Raw genomic sequence first — 14,502 nt, 5'->3', positions numbered from 1 at the left:
CTGGAGAGTCTTTGGTCCTGGCACATCAGGACACCGTGGCTTCCTCCCTCTGCCCAAGACACAAGCTGTGGGAGGAGATTTCTCCCAGATGCCTCTCCGATGGAAATCTGGGTGGTTAGTGATGGCTGGAGAGCCAACGCTGGTCAGACCAGTGTGTGTGTGAATCCCAGCTGCTCCGTTTACCAGTGGCAGCCTCTGAGCAGGCCTCAGTTTCCTCAGCTTTAAAACATAGATAATAGTAATATCTCTCTCATATGGTTAATGGAAGGCTATTGGGAGGGTTAAATGAGGAAATGCATATAAATAATTTATATTTAGTACAATACCTGGAACGTCATAAAAGCATAATAATATGAGCTATGATTACTGTTTTCGTTGTTGTTGTTGATGAGGGACATGGTCCCTCCCGTGTCATGGTGAGCCTATCTCTACTCATGCAGTCTTCAGCAGAGATGGCAAACAGCTGTTTCTCCGCCTTCTGGACAAAAACCCTAAAGAGACTCAAACACAGCTATTAAATCATCATTTCTGTCCCGGGGTCAGCCTCTCTCCGACTCCTAACCAACTGTGGACGGCGCTTTCCCCTGGGGAGAGGCTACAGCAGCTGTCCCTGTACCCTCGTGTGGTGACGCCTCATCTCTCCCCAGGGTCAGGCTGATGACGTCACTCTTTCTCCTTACCAGATTTCTCTCTTTTTTTCACAGCTTTTGCTTCAACGTTTCCTTCTCATTTTATACATTCATTTGTTTATTGTCTGCTGCTTCTACTAGATTGTCAGCCTCAGAGAAGCTGTCTGTTCTGTTCATGAATACATCCTCAGCCCCCAGCACACTGCCTGGGACATGGAGACCCACAATATTTGTTGAATAAATGATCGAATGAATGAACACATTTAACTTTCCACCACAATCTTTCAAGAGTCAGCTGAAATGCCACCTCCTCCAAGGAGCCTTCCCTGATGTCTGCCCCCTCCCCCTTGCCCTCACACTTTCCTGCCCTTTATTCATACCTCTTACCGTGTTGAACCCTCTGTGTGCACAGGGCATCTCTGTTACTGACCAAGGCTCTTTATGAAGCAGTGGACTCTAAAGGAGTCACAAGACCTCGGTCTGAATCCAGTCCTGCTCCTACAGCGTGGGAACTTGTTATCTACACTCCCAACGCCTCAGTCTTCTCATATGTAGAATGGGAACCTAACACAGGATTTAGTCCTCAGCCCCTTCTTCTCCTTGTAGCCCCTTCATGTCAACTGGGACTGTGTGTCGTTCACAGGCACAGCTCAATGCATGTTTGCTGAATTATTGAACCATTGCTTTCCCCAGCTGCTGACCAAGGGCCCCAGACAGGTGTCTCCTAGAAGGGCCAGGCCAGAGGAGACTCCCAAGGATGGCAGTGGTGCATCTGACATTTCTCTCTAAGGAGAAGGAGGGAATGAGTGGGACTAGCAGCATCTTAAGGCCCTGAAAGCTCTGCTCAGGGGTCTGGCACGGCAAGGACCAGGACAGTGCCATCCACAGAGGCTGTGCCACTCTGAGTCAGCATCATCCTTGGCCAGGCATAGACGTTGCTGGTCTGTGACCATTTAGATCCCATCTCCTGCCACGTGCCAGTGTAAGGAGCCATTTATTATTATTATTTTTTAGCAAAGCCCATAAACCAATTCCGTTTTCCCAGGTCAGTGCTGTTCATTTAATTATCACTGTAGGAGACTAAAAGAAAAACTTGTTTTACTCAGAAAACCAATATGACCTTTTAGCTCCAGCAGAAACGCAGTATGAAAGGGAACCTCCACAGGCTGAGAAGAGAGGCTGAACGGAAGGACCAGCAAAGCTGTTCACAGGGGGCACAGCGGGCACTAAAGGGGACAGGTGCAGCGACGCAGGGCCTGGGCGAGAAGTGGCCCCGAGCCCTCTCCTCTTCCTTCCCCTCATGGCTTTTTTTTTTTTTTTTTTTTGGTGAGGAAGACTGGCCATGAGCTCCCATCCATTGCCAATCTTCCTCTTTTTACTGAGGACGATTGAGCTAACATCTGTACCCATCTTCCTCTATTTTGTATGTGGGACGCCTGCCACAGCATGGCCCAATGAGCAGTGTGTAGGTCCACGCCCGGGATCCAAACCTGTGAACCCCAGGCCACCAAAGCAGAGCACATGAACCTAACCACTACACCACTGGGCCAGCCCTCCCCTCATGTTTTCCTTGGCAATCTCATCCACTTCCTCGTTTCAGCTCATGATTTCGAAAACAGCCACACTAACCCTTTGTCCCTGCTAAGCTCCTTTCCACCTACCTGCCTGCTGGCCACCTCAAGGACACCCAGGGTTAACTGCAAACACCACAGGTCCAAGGCCAAGTTCACTGTCTCTGCCTTCCCCTTGACCTCCTGCCAAGCTGTTCCTCCTCTAATGTTGGCCAACTCCGTGTCTCTAATCGTCCCGTCTTATAATCTCAGAGTTACTATTGACTTCTCCTTCTCCTGGATGTCTTTCCACTGCAGCCTTTTTCTCCTTTTCCACTGCGACTGTCCTAGGCCAGGCTTTCTTTACTTCTTACCTGGACCAGTCTTCTGGCTGACTGTACTGTGTCCAAGGACTCCCTTCTAACACTCTTCCAGAAGACAACTGCCAAATAAATCTTCCTAATAAATGCATAGCTGGAAGACCTTTAGTGGCTCCCTCATGCTTACCAAATAAGTTCCCAAGCCTAACGTTTTAGGCCCTCCGCGTCTCTAGCACCACCTTTTATTTCTGCTTATCTCTAGCCATTTTCCTCCTATACCCTAAACACCAGCAAATCAGCACAGTAGTTAGGCTCCCCAAGCACAATGCCCTTTTGCAATTTACTCGGATTTCCCATTTCCGCAAATCAAAATCCTACCCACTGTTGTTGGTCTAGCTGAAATGTCACCTTTTCCATGAAGCCAATCATTCATCCATCAGCAAATATTTATTAAGCATTTATTCTGTGCCAAACACTCCCTGCTCATTTCAGCCCACGTCCCATTCTTTCTGGTATGCTCATAAACATACTCAAATCCCCTGCGATATTGTAAACTTCTTAGGGACAGGACCAAGGTCTTATTTATTTCTATATCCCCACACTGCCTAAAACGGTGCCTTACAAATACTTGGTGCTCAATAATAATCGTTGAATTGAATCCAGATTTACGCTGTCCATGGTTTTGATATCGTTTCGTTTAGTTTAATTCCCCTAGTTTTTTTTCTGCTTAAGTATGCGTGACCAGGAAGAAGTAAAAATAAACTAATGATACTTCTCAGCAGCTATAAGCCTGTAATTATGGTTAACTCTCAGTTATCCATGCCACTGGAAAAATAGTATTGGAGAAAATCCCACACCAGAAGCATAAAAATATTATTTCTGTCAGTCTTTGACATGTATTGTATAATTTTTAAGGAGCTGATTTGCCTTTTTAATTCTGTTTGGCTGATCAGGTTGCTATTTGCATTTACAGTCTCTCAATAACTGGCTGGGTAACGGGGATGGAAGGAGAGGTGGAGGACTGTGCTGGTGGGAGGAATCCAGTCCTGAATGAAATGTTTGCTCTCTACAACCTCAAAGGCAGGACTGGACAATCAGGACATCACAGGCACTCAGGGTGTGTCAGCAAGGCCCTGTGATCTGGCAGTTTCTCTCAGATGACCACAAGGGTAGAGATGTCTCAGTCCCTGAACAGCCCACTCTTGGTGTCCAGAATTGGTTTTTGTTTAAAGATGATGACAAAGTGCCACTGGGACTGAGCAAGGTTCTAGGATGGAGGAGGGCTGTGCTTCCAGTCCTGCTGGCATCAGGATGGTGCCTTGCTGTGCCACCGGGAACCCTTGGATGCAAATCAAAGAAAACGAGATTTGCAATTTTGCATTGATAGCCAGATAATGTAAGGGGGCAAAGTTCCCCTCTTTCCCTTCTGAAGCAAACAAATATCACATGTGGTGATTCGGCAGCTGCATTAGTTGGGGAAAATTGATGCACGTTTCATGTGTCAGGGAGCTGAATCCCAGAGAATGGAGCCAGCCTCCCAGAAAATGGTTTCTTTATATAGTTCCAGCCATTTATTGTTTGATTGGACTTTCTGTATATTAAATTCAAGCTGTTCTGCTGCTCACGGGTATTATGATGCGTTGGCTGGGTGGGAAATAATGAAGGTGATGGGATTTTACAGTATGGCATTACAAAGGAGGTGTCCCCAGCCTCATCCATCTCTCCATCAACTAGCTTGTGTGTGAGGTGGCACTTATATTAAAACGATTTTTCTGATTCAGTTTAATGACACTCATTTGAGTCCTGACACTCGGAATATGATTACATGCACTAGATGCAATCTCCCTCCATCCAATCATGGTCAGCAAAGGCTGAGTTATCTTCCCTCCCCCGCCCCCACCTTCCCACTCACCCATCATTTGCATTGAGCTGGGTGGAGGGAGGTGGGGGCTGGGGAGAAGAGGCCTGGGTTCTGGCCTGACCAAAGCAGGCTGGACAGAGGCAGGAGCTCTGGACTCGACCTGGAGGCCACGATAGCTGAGCCCTTTGGCTGAGAACTTTGGGTGCTCTAAGGCACTGTGGTAACTCCTTCCTTGTCACAAACAAGTCCCCATTGGAAGTTGGTTTGAGGTCACTACTGTACACTCCTTCCAAAAGAGATTGCTGGGAGAGAGGGAGACCTGGTCCCCACTTCCCAGAAAAGAAAAAGTGACTTGGGTATCACCAGAGAATGAACACTTAAGATATGAGAAGAGCGTCAGCTTCCTGGAGGGGGTTGGTTGTGTTCAGGGCCACCTGCCTGAGGACAGGGGGCAGGGGGACTCAGAGCTAAAAGTCTCTGCTCCTCTCCCTGCCTGGGAAGAGCTCCCAGCCATGGTGGTTTGTGGACAAGAGCCTGTATGGCCTGGGACAGGAGCATCCTCCTGGGTGAGAGGAACAAAAAAAATCCAGTAATTACGAGGGGCTGTCCCCTGCCCCAGAGGAGAGGGAGGGCCAGGCTGCCTTCTATTTACACTATTTTCAGGCAGAATAACTGCTGCTCCTCAGGAAGAATCTGTTTATGTTTACGGGTGTGTTTAAAGAGGAAATTCCAAACAAAAGCAAACACAGAAAGAGAGATTGAGATTGATTTTGAGAGATTCTGGAAGGGAGCTTTAAAATGGGCATCAGCCTGGACATCCCTTTCCAAAAATTTCAGCATCTGAACTGCTGGATCAGAATGCCCATCTAACGTGATGTCCCTGGTGTGAAGCACCCAAAAGGTTCACATCCCACTCGTGTGAATTCATCTCTCCCTCCTCTACAGCCCTGAAGCTCTCCACCTGCCTCTCTGTTTAAGCAGCTACCACAGGCACGGACTGTCAGAGGGGCCTCAATGTTTCAGTTTCTGAGCCAAGACGTCCCCCTATGGTGGTGAGGACTGGGCCCAGCCCTTGGCTGGCGCTCAGTAAACGCTGCCTGGGTTGAGAGGAAACCTCAGTCCAGGTGCAGATGCTCCTGCTCACTGCCAGCCAAGCCCTACTCTCAATGTCCATGCTCCAAGGCGGGCTCTGGGGCTTGTTTGTTCCATGCTGGGCTCTCTGCTGCCCTGGACCTTGGAGCCATCCTAAAGGGCCTTAAGGCCTCTTCTTGTGAAATGCTTCTCCAAGGGGTGGAGAAGGTCTTTAGGACTGTGTCTTCCAGGCCAGTGCCCTGCTGTGGGAGCTGGTGAAGCTGTCAGCTGGCGTGGTGGGAGCAGGACAAGCACGTGCTTCTTGTTGCCTCTACCTTCAAATAGCTGCAGCATGTCTCACTTCTCCCACCTTCACTGTCACCACCCTCGGTCCCAGCACCATTATCTTTGCCTAGACTACTGTGGTGGCTTCTCCCCTACCATGTATTCATTACCCAGCACCCAGAGAGATCCTTTTAAAACATAAGTCAGGTCCACTCAAAACCCTCCAGTGGCTTCCCGTTCCAAGCAGAGGAAAAGGCAAAGGGCCAAGTCCCTGCAGCGATCATGAGAGTCCTGCATGACCTGCTTCCCCCCTTACCTCCTTTACCTGCCCCCCTGCTCATGCGGCTCAACCATCAGGACCTTCTTGCTGGTCCAAGAATAGCACACCAAGGCCCCTCCTGCCTCATGGCCTTTGCATTTGCTGTTCCCCCTGCCTGGAATGCTCTTCTCCAAGCTACCCACATTCCTCCAGGTGTCTGCTCAAATATCACCTTATCTGAGAGGCCTGACTTGACCTCCTAATATAAAATAGCAACTCTCCCGTGCTCCACCACTCTCCCACACTCAGCACTCCCTATTTATCACACCATGCTTTATTTTTCTCGGTAGCATGAATTGCTGCCTCATAGGATATGCTTATCTATCTACTGTTTATGTATCTACTGTCTGGTCCCCTCCACTAGAATGTAAGCTCCACAAGATCAGGGACTATCTCTTTTCTTCACTGCTGTATTCCTAGTACCTAGCGGGTACCCAATATTTATTGACTAAATAACTGAATGGAGGGAAATATCATGGGTAGGGGGGCTTATCTATGGCTCCCTTTTTGCTCCTCCCTGGCCGAGCCTGCAGTGGGGAGTATGGCCAAGTAGCCAAAAATAGTGAAGGACAAGGGTTTAAACTTGCATTGGAAGAAAGCCCCAACCCTGCTAAGGCTGATGACAGAACTAGAGGATGCCCTGCTTGGCCTCCCCATCTTCGTCCTGCCCACAAAGATCCTGTCTGACATGACAGTATAGCCAACATGTGGATGGCATTGTCATTGGTTCCTACAATGGCCAGGAGATGATCAGCAAATGAGAAAACCAAAGCTGGGTAAGTGGGAATACAAAGCTGTTTGGTTAAACAGATATTTATGGAGGTCCACTGCATATCAGGCCCGGTGCTAGGCATGGATCATACAATGATCTTAAGAATAGAGATCAGCCCTTGACGAGCTCACATCACAGGGGAAAGACAGATACATTTAATAAAATGTGGCAATTGACAAGACAAAGGTTCGAAGGTCTGCAATGGGAGGCAAGAGGAGGGGTACTTAGCTCCTAGAAGGCCGGGAAGGCCCGTGCAGGAGGTGGTGCGGGGCTGAGTTTTGAAGGAGGTCAGGAGTTAGCCAGACACTGAGCAGAGTGAGGGGTAGACTCTGGAGTGCCAGGAAGAGTGAGGACAGGCCTCTTTCCTGACCCCTGGTCTACTGCTCTTCTCCCTGTCTCTTGTTTTGTTTCAAAAGAAGAAAACTGAGTCTCATTCAAGTCATTTTGTCTGTACCTTACACTGGGCTGATGTGCAGTCACAGTGCCTGTGTCTTCTCAGAGCCTACCATGCTGCCTGGCGCACAATAGGGGTTCAATCAATGGTGAATGAATGAAAGATTCTTTGTTGGGATGCAGGTCTGTACCTTCTTTTAGGAATTTCAGTGCCAGAGAACTGTTGGTTAAGAAATGTCAAACCAAGAAAAGACCTTGGGGTGATTCATTCCCAGTGAGTGCACTCTAATCATATCCCCCTGGGCAGTTTCTCACCACCATCCAGGTGGGCACAGCAGCCAGTGTCCCAGGCCAAGGCACTGGGGAGTGGGAGGAGGGTTGGTGGGCCCCAGAGACAGTAGATAAAGGTGCAGCCAGAATTCTGGGAATTGAAGGGTTAACAAAGCCAGATCTCAGATTGGTGCCACTTCTGGCACTGGGGGGAGCCTGACCAAGTACCCCATTCTGAAGTGTGCCTGTACTGATCTCCCAGGCCAGGGCCCTGGTCTCTGGAAACCTCAGGCAGGCCCCTTCCAGGATTATGTTTTAAAGGGAAATGCAAAATCATCTGGAGGCTGCTTCGTGCGTGGAAGAAGTGAAAATCGATTCTGTTTTCATTAAAGTGATTTTTGGACACTGTCAAAAGCTCTCTCATCTCAGGGCACAGGGTGACAGATAGGCTGCCGGTCTCACTTATATAACCAAGCCAACCGGGCAGCAGCAGGCCGTCTCACTAGAAGCGACGCTGCTCCACACCCTGCCCAAGCCCCCTCCCTAAGATACCAAGAGAGCCTCATCCCATCCTGGCTGGAGCTGGCCATCGATGGCCCTTGTAGGTGCTGGCTCAGAAGGCTCTCCTCCCGCGTGCTCCCCTCTTCCCTACACCCCAGCCGAGATTCACCCACGGACTGGCTCCAGTAGTCTAGGCCAATCGTGATGCCAAGCAAAGACAAGCAAACTTAAGAAGGAAAATCTGCTTCGACAAAGTCTATGACCCATAATACATTCCCAAACTAGATACACTGGTCTTATTTAATATTGGGAGTCCTGTGTTATCCCTTCCCTCTGTTAACTGAGATAATTGAGGATTTATTTTATTTATAGCATCAATTATGAGCACAGAAATTAATCCTTTAATGGTGCAATTGGGAGCTCAACTGTCAAAGGGGCCTAAAGGAAACCTGGGCTGGGCATGGGGGTCTTCCCCACCAGCACAGGAGGCTGCAAAGGAAAGCCATCCTCAAGCCTTGGTGGCAGTTGGGCTGTTATTATATTGCGTGCTTAAGGTATTTGGAGATATTAAATAAACAGGAATAATTGGCTCCAGGAGATCTCTCCCTGGAGGACACCTGAGTAACTCATCTGCAAGTCCTGGGGAAGCAGACAGAGATGGCAACCAGAGGCAGGAAGAGCGAACTCCTTCACTCAGCACATCAACCCTCGGCCTGTTGGTCAGCCCCGCTCTGCAAAGGAGCTGAAGACAGTCTCTCCAGACTGAACTAGGAACTTGGGGAAGGATTAGGGTGCGGAGGGTCTGGAGACAGGAAGAACCAAGGGTCTGCTGGGAGCTGTTGGAAGCAGCCAGATAGAACACGGAACACGGCAGAATAATCGCCTTGGTATTCCATGGTCACTTGGGGCTCAAATGCTAGCGAAGAGTAAGAAAAGACAGGCTTTCCAGAATAGTTAACAAGCCTACAACTAGCCACTGAATGTGCTCAGGAAAGAAACCAGCCAGGGGAAAGGAAAAGGTTTCCAAAGTTGAGTTGCTAAGACCTCCAATAAGGGCAAGAAGACCCCCACAATGCTGCAGAGCATCCCAGAGGACAGACCAGACACCAGGTGAAGGCTGCCCTCCCCTTTCCCAGAGGCTAGGGCTGGGGCAGAGCACAAATCTTGGGTCCACCCTAGAGAGAGAACAGGCAGGTCTGGAAGGGACTGAGAACAGTATCAGCCCAGGCAAATGGAAAAGGCGCCCCATTCACATTGACTGCTCCATTAAAAAGCCTTTGGCCAAGCACCTGCTATGTATAACCAAGCAGTGAGCCTGGCAATGGTTCCAAGTGCCAACTCAGGTCAAAGTCAAAGTAACCCGATCCAGCATCAAGCTACACCCGCCAGGGTGGAGGAGAAGAAAAAGCCTGCTTTCCTGTTACTTATCTGAGATTAAGGAAGACACTACCAAAGGCTTCCTCTCTTGCCCATTAGTTTCTCCTCCCAGAGGCTAGACATCTTGATGCATGGGGAAGGGCAGGGTGAGGAGCCCACAGGGCCCACAGTCGGGGGGGCCTGCTTCTCCCACACAGGCATCCACCCCATCCTCTTTGCCTTCACCCTCCAGCAGAGTCCTCTTGATCCCCCCCAAGAAAGTGAATGTGAGGCTAAGCCTGTCCCTCCCCTGACCCTGGACTGGCCCCTTAATCTACAGGGTGTGTGTGAAAGGACAGCAGTGGTCTCCCCAGCCACAGTAAAACACTGGATTTTGCTATGGAAGCAGCCATGAATTTTGAAGAAAGTATTTAAACTGGCTAGAAGGAAATGTTTTATATAGAAAACCCCTGTGTGCCTAGTACAGAGCCACATGTAGTACTCACTGCACTGATGCTTTCCTCAATAGCGATATGACTGGAAGAGACTACGAAGCCCCGAGGACATAATAAAAAGGTAGTAACTCTGAACTCTATGGGCTCGGCTGGTGTGGGGACAAGGGGAGTGGTGGTGAAAAGAGAAAGGGCACTAGAGACGGCCAGACTGGGATTTGAAAATCAGCTCTGTCCCTTATCAGCTATGTGACTACAGAAATTACTTAACCTTTCTGAGCCTTGCCTTCTGTATCTTCAAAGTTGTACAGACTTTTTCCTACCTTGCAGGGCTGTTGTGAAGACTTAAAGAGATAATATTTGCAAAGTGCTGAGCACATTGCTAACGCGTCGCAGACACACATATGCTGCTATACTAATAATAAAAAGTAATGGGCCAGTGGCCACTGAAGTCTCCACTGATCTCCTCTGAAACAATCCCGTTTTAACTCTGACATTCATCCATTTGGCCATGTTTTCCCATGGCAGTCCTGAGGCATCACTCCAATGTCATGAGTCCCATCAAGGGGCACTTGAGGGCACTGGGCAGTCAAAGCCACATCAGAAGTGTGGCCAGGGAGGTCCTGGACATGGGTGAGGCCCCTTCTAGAAAGTGAATAGATAGTCAGGGTTGGCCTGGAAGGGGCAATGTGCTTCCTTCTCTTGACACGGTGGCCAGCTCTCCAGCCCAATTGATCCCTAAATATCCCATTGTGCCCAAAAGCCCACATCTGCCACCAGAGCCAAGAGGACAAGGTCAAATGACCAGACATTCTTACCCACTCTGGGTGGGAGCAGTATTTGAAGAAGTGTGTGTGTGTGTGTGTGTGTGTGTGTGTGTGTGTGCTGGAGTGGGAGGAAGGAGCAGGATGGCCTCTGTCAGACAGACAAGAGGTAAAGGGAATGCCCCCATCAAATGCGGCCTCCACAAATGGACAATGACACCCCTTGCTCTCCCCTTGCTCCTCCCTCCCGTGTGGCAGAATGACAAATGTAGTCATTTTAAAAGGTCCCATCACCTGCTCAGTCATTCCTAATAAGCACACACAGCACTACAGAAGAACCGACACCAGCGCCACAGGGTTTCAGCCAGGAAAAAAATCGAATCGCCAGGACGCCACCAACTGAATTGTCAAAGACCAAATAAAAAGCTTCATGAATTCTCCATCAGCAATATAACGCTTCCCGGCCTAAGCAAATATAGACCCAGCATATGAATTGTGAACGGATTTTGCATTAGCTTCAATGACTTCCAATAGCTGAAGCAGAAACCCCTAAGAAATACGCGTCTCCACAAAGCTGCCTTCCTCGGCTCTAATCCTGTTAGGGTGAAGATTGCAATCTTTCTGAGCCCCCTTCCTCTGATGGAAAGCTTCACATCCCCGCACTATAAATACATTTCTGTGACCTCAGCTAGAGAGGGGGCCTCGGGGAGATGGAAGAGACCGAGTCACCCATGCCCTCGTGCACACCTCTCCCTCCCTCTGATGATATTGCTGCTTCTGTGTCTGACCATATGATCCATTCAGACCATCTCACAATCATCCAGGTAGGCTGGGTCATTCAATCGGAGTCGGGCTGAGAAAGCAAGACTGCTCCTCCTTGAGTGAGAAAAAACAAATCGGGTGCCCTGCTTTGCAGAAAAAAACCCAAGTTGAGTCACTTAGAGAAAGTCTGCTCAGAGCTACTGAGCCCTTGAGCATCTGTGGCAGCAGAAAAGAAAAGGGACGCAAAAGAGAAAACAGCCTGCAAATATACTACAAAGAAGAAACGCAGAGGGATCCAAAAAGAGTGTTCTCCGTGTCTTCTGTTAATGGAAATCTGTACCCTCCTTGCAACACTCGCCGAACTTCTCACAGCCATCTTCCTTCCCGCCTGCTGTTCTGTTTTTCTCCCCATGGCAGCCCTTATATGCACAGATACATATAAAAATGCAGCAATCACCATTCACCACCCCCCAATACACACACACACACACACACACACATACACAGAATGCATGGCTGAAAAAAGAAATGGTGACTTAATTTTCCATGTTTTATGAAATATATGTCCCCCTCCAAAAAAGAAAGCTCAATTCAGAGCAAGCCACTACCCCCAAACAAATCACTCATGTGCCTTCCTCTTCTGATGAGGTAACTTCCCTTGCTCCCACAACTTGGGTAAGCGACTCCATCCTCCTCTGCCCAATCCAGATATCATCCAAAGTTTCCCCATCCAATCCAGCCTCCGCCCTTCTCCAGGCCAACAGCACCGACTTACCCCAATGTGGTCATGGTGACAATGGTGTACCAAAAAGAGGCAGGGATGCTTGTGAACTTGCTGGCAGAGGAGCCCTTCTCGGCATAAAACATCACAGTGGCAAAGATGATGATGGCCATGGTGAGGGAGAAGAGGAGAAAGCCGAGTTCAGAGGCACAGCTCTTGAGTGTGTAGCCCAGGATCCGCAAGCCCTGCGAGTGGCGGGAGAACTTGAAGATCCTGAAGACGCGGAAGACCCGGAGCGTGACGAAGGCACCAGACACGTCCTCGTTGTTGGTCATGACCAGGCCAATGTAATAGGGCATGATGGCCACCACGTCGATGATGCTCATCACGCTGCGGATGAAGCGGTAGCGGCTGGGCGCCGCGAAGAGCCGGAGCAAGTACTCCACGGTGAAGATCATGACACAGGCCGTGTCCAGGCAAAAGAAGGCCACCGAGTAGCGCTCACCACACGGCAGCTCCTTGCTCCCAGGCACCGTGCCGCATGGCACTGTCTCCACCACGTTGGTGATGACCGAGACGGCGATGAAGAAGCCAGTCACGTAGTAGAAGACCAAGGCCAGGGTGCTGGTGTGCGGGTTCTCGAAGGCCCGCCACATGGTCTGGCGGAAGCTGAGCGAGGGCATGGACTCCTGGTTGTTCTCCGAGTCGTTGTCGTCCATGAGCCGCTCGGCGTTCTCCCTCTTGCGGTCCTTGTACTCCTCGTAACAGCAGTCTCCGATGATCTCCGGGAGGATGCCGTAGAAAGCCAGCTCGTCGTCGTAGGCAGAGATGCACTCATAGCGCGGGTAGTGCAGCTTTCCTGTGCGGTAGAAGTTGAGGACGCAGCGGAACACTTCTGGGTCCCGGTCAAAGAAGTACTCCTTGGTGTCCTCGTTGAAGAAGAACTCCTTCTCCGTGCTGCCCAGCAGCGTGTCGGGGTAGCGCTCCAGCGTGGTCCGCCAGGTCTGGAACCTCCGCCCGCTCACGTTGAGGACGATCAGTTCATCCTGCCGCTTGTTCTTGTCGGCCGGGGCAAGGGGCATGGGGCAGTTGGCCACTGGCATCCACCCAATGGCCGCAGCCCGCGCAAAAGGCAGCCAGGCTGCAACTCCTGCGGCCATGGTGACTCCAGCTCTCGGGCGGGCCACTGCTCAGACACTTTGCACACCAGCTTGGTGACAGTTCAGCACCTCTAGGAGACAGGAGGAGAGAGCAGAGAACCGGGTAAGTCCATGATTGACTCCCAGGTAGGGAGTGGGACACAGGGAAGGGTCAGTGGTGAGTGAAACAGCAAAAGTCTTGAAGGCAAATTAATTAAACCGAAGTCACCACCAAAGAGAGGGGACTTGATTCTTTTGCCTCCCCTGGTAAAGAGAGCCCCGGGCATGGCAGCAGTGTGGGATTACCAGATGTTGTTGACTGCCTGACAAATTGTCAAGTTCCAAGAAGGCTCAGGAGCATTTGGAGGGAAAGCCTCTTTAGCAGGAATATCCGGGAAGACGCGGGCAATAATCAGCTCTGAAAGGTTATGGCGTTATTACGAATTTAAATTGGGAGAGGGTAAATGAGTTCTCATTAAACGAATTTAAAAGTGGGATAAACATGCTAATTTTTATTTCGCTCTTCACCCACCAGGGTAATTAGGGATGGGGTGTGGATGAGGGAGATCAGGTAAACACATTCTTTCTACTCCTCACTGGTGAGGAAGAAGCTGGGGCTGCCCACGTCTGGAAAATTCTCTGCGATGGCAGGTGACCACGGTGGGCCGAGGGATTGGTGGAGTTCTGCCCCCAAGTCCCATGGAGAAGCCTGTCCCTGGTGGAGTGCTATTCTCCGGGACATCTGGTAACCTAGTGTTCAATCAGGCCCCTCAGATAGAAAGAAAACATCTTTGATAGAAAGATGTGGGAGAGGTTGTGAGGCTAGGCAGGGTTCCTTCCCCACCCTGTAAACAGAGTCTCGGATTCTGGGTTCACCTGCCTTCCATGCATTGTCCCTCTCCCTCCCAGAGGAAGCTGATCCACACTCACTGCCATCTCCAGATTCCTTGCCTCCCGTCTCCATCTGCCCACAATCCATAGCTCCCTCGGGTTACATAACAATACTCTTTCTCATGCCAGCCTATTTCACCTGGCCCCACTCCACCCTTGGAGGTTCCTCCAGAGCTGGGCCACCTTGTCCCTTCACCCACCACTCTCTGAACCACACCGTGTACACACCTCCCCATCACCTGCATGGATGGCGAGAACAGTGACACAGAGAATTATTTTTGGCTCTGGGAAACAGATTTACCTCCCCAAATCTGGCTTTTTAAAGATGATAGTGAAATGACTCTGAATCCCCAAATGTATACCATCTGTGGGAAGACATGTGGTGACACAGAAACATACGTAACAGCAATGGGAAATTGTTTGGGGTTGACACATTCATTTTCACT

The 14,502-nt window shown here is 49.9% G+C and overlaps 1 protein-coding gene across 3 annotated transcripts in view; it reads right to left on the bottom strand.

Annotated features, from left to right (window-relative positions):
- Positions 1-13,186, bottom strand: part of KCND3 (potassium voltage-gated channel subfamily D member 3) — a 199,407-nt gene extending 186,221 nt beyond the window's left edge. For all 3 annotated transcript variants that reach the window (XM_087419742.1, XM_004420671.3, XM_004420672.3), the window contains exon 1: positions 12,081-13,186. In XM_087419742.1, the coding sequence (XP_087275868.1) occupies positions 12,081-13,186 (1,106 nt within the window). The remainder of the gene's footprint in view (positions 1-12,080) is intronic.
- Between the last annotated feature and the right edge of the window lie 1,316 nt (positions 13,187-14,502).

The sequence above is a fragment of the Ceratotherium simum genome, chromosome 2 (assembly GCF_057802395.1).
Source record: "Ceratotherium simum simum isolate JZ-2026a chromosome 2, ASM5780239v1, whole genome shotgun sequence".
NCBI lineage: Eukaryota > Metazoa > Chordata > Mammalia > Perissodactyla > Rhinocerotidae > Ceratotherium > Ceratotherium simum.
The sequence above is the reverse complement of the archived record's forward strand: the minus strand, read 5'-3'. Positions and strand labels throughout refer to the sequence as shown.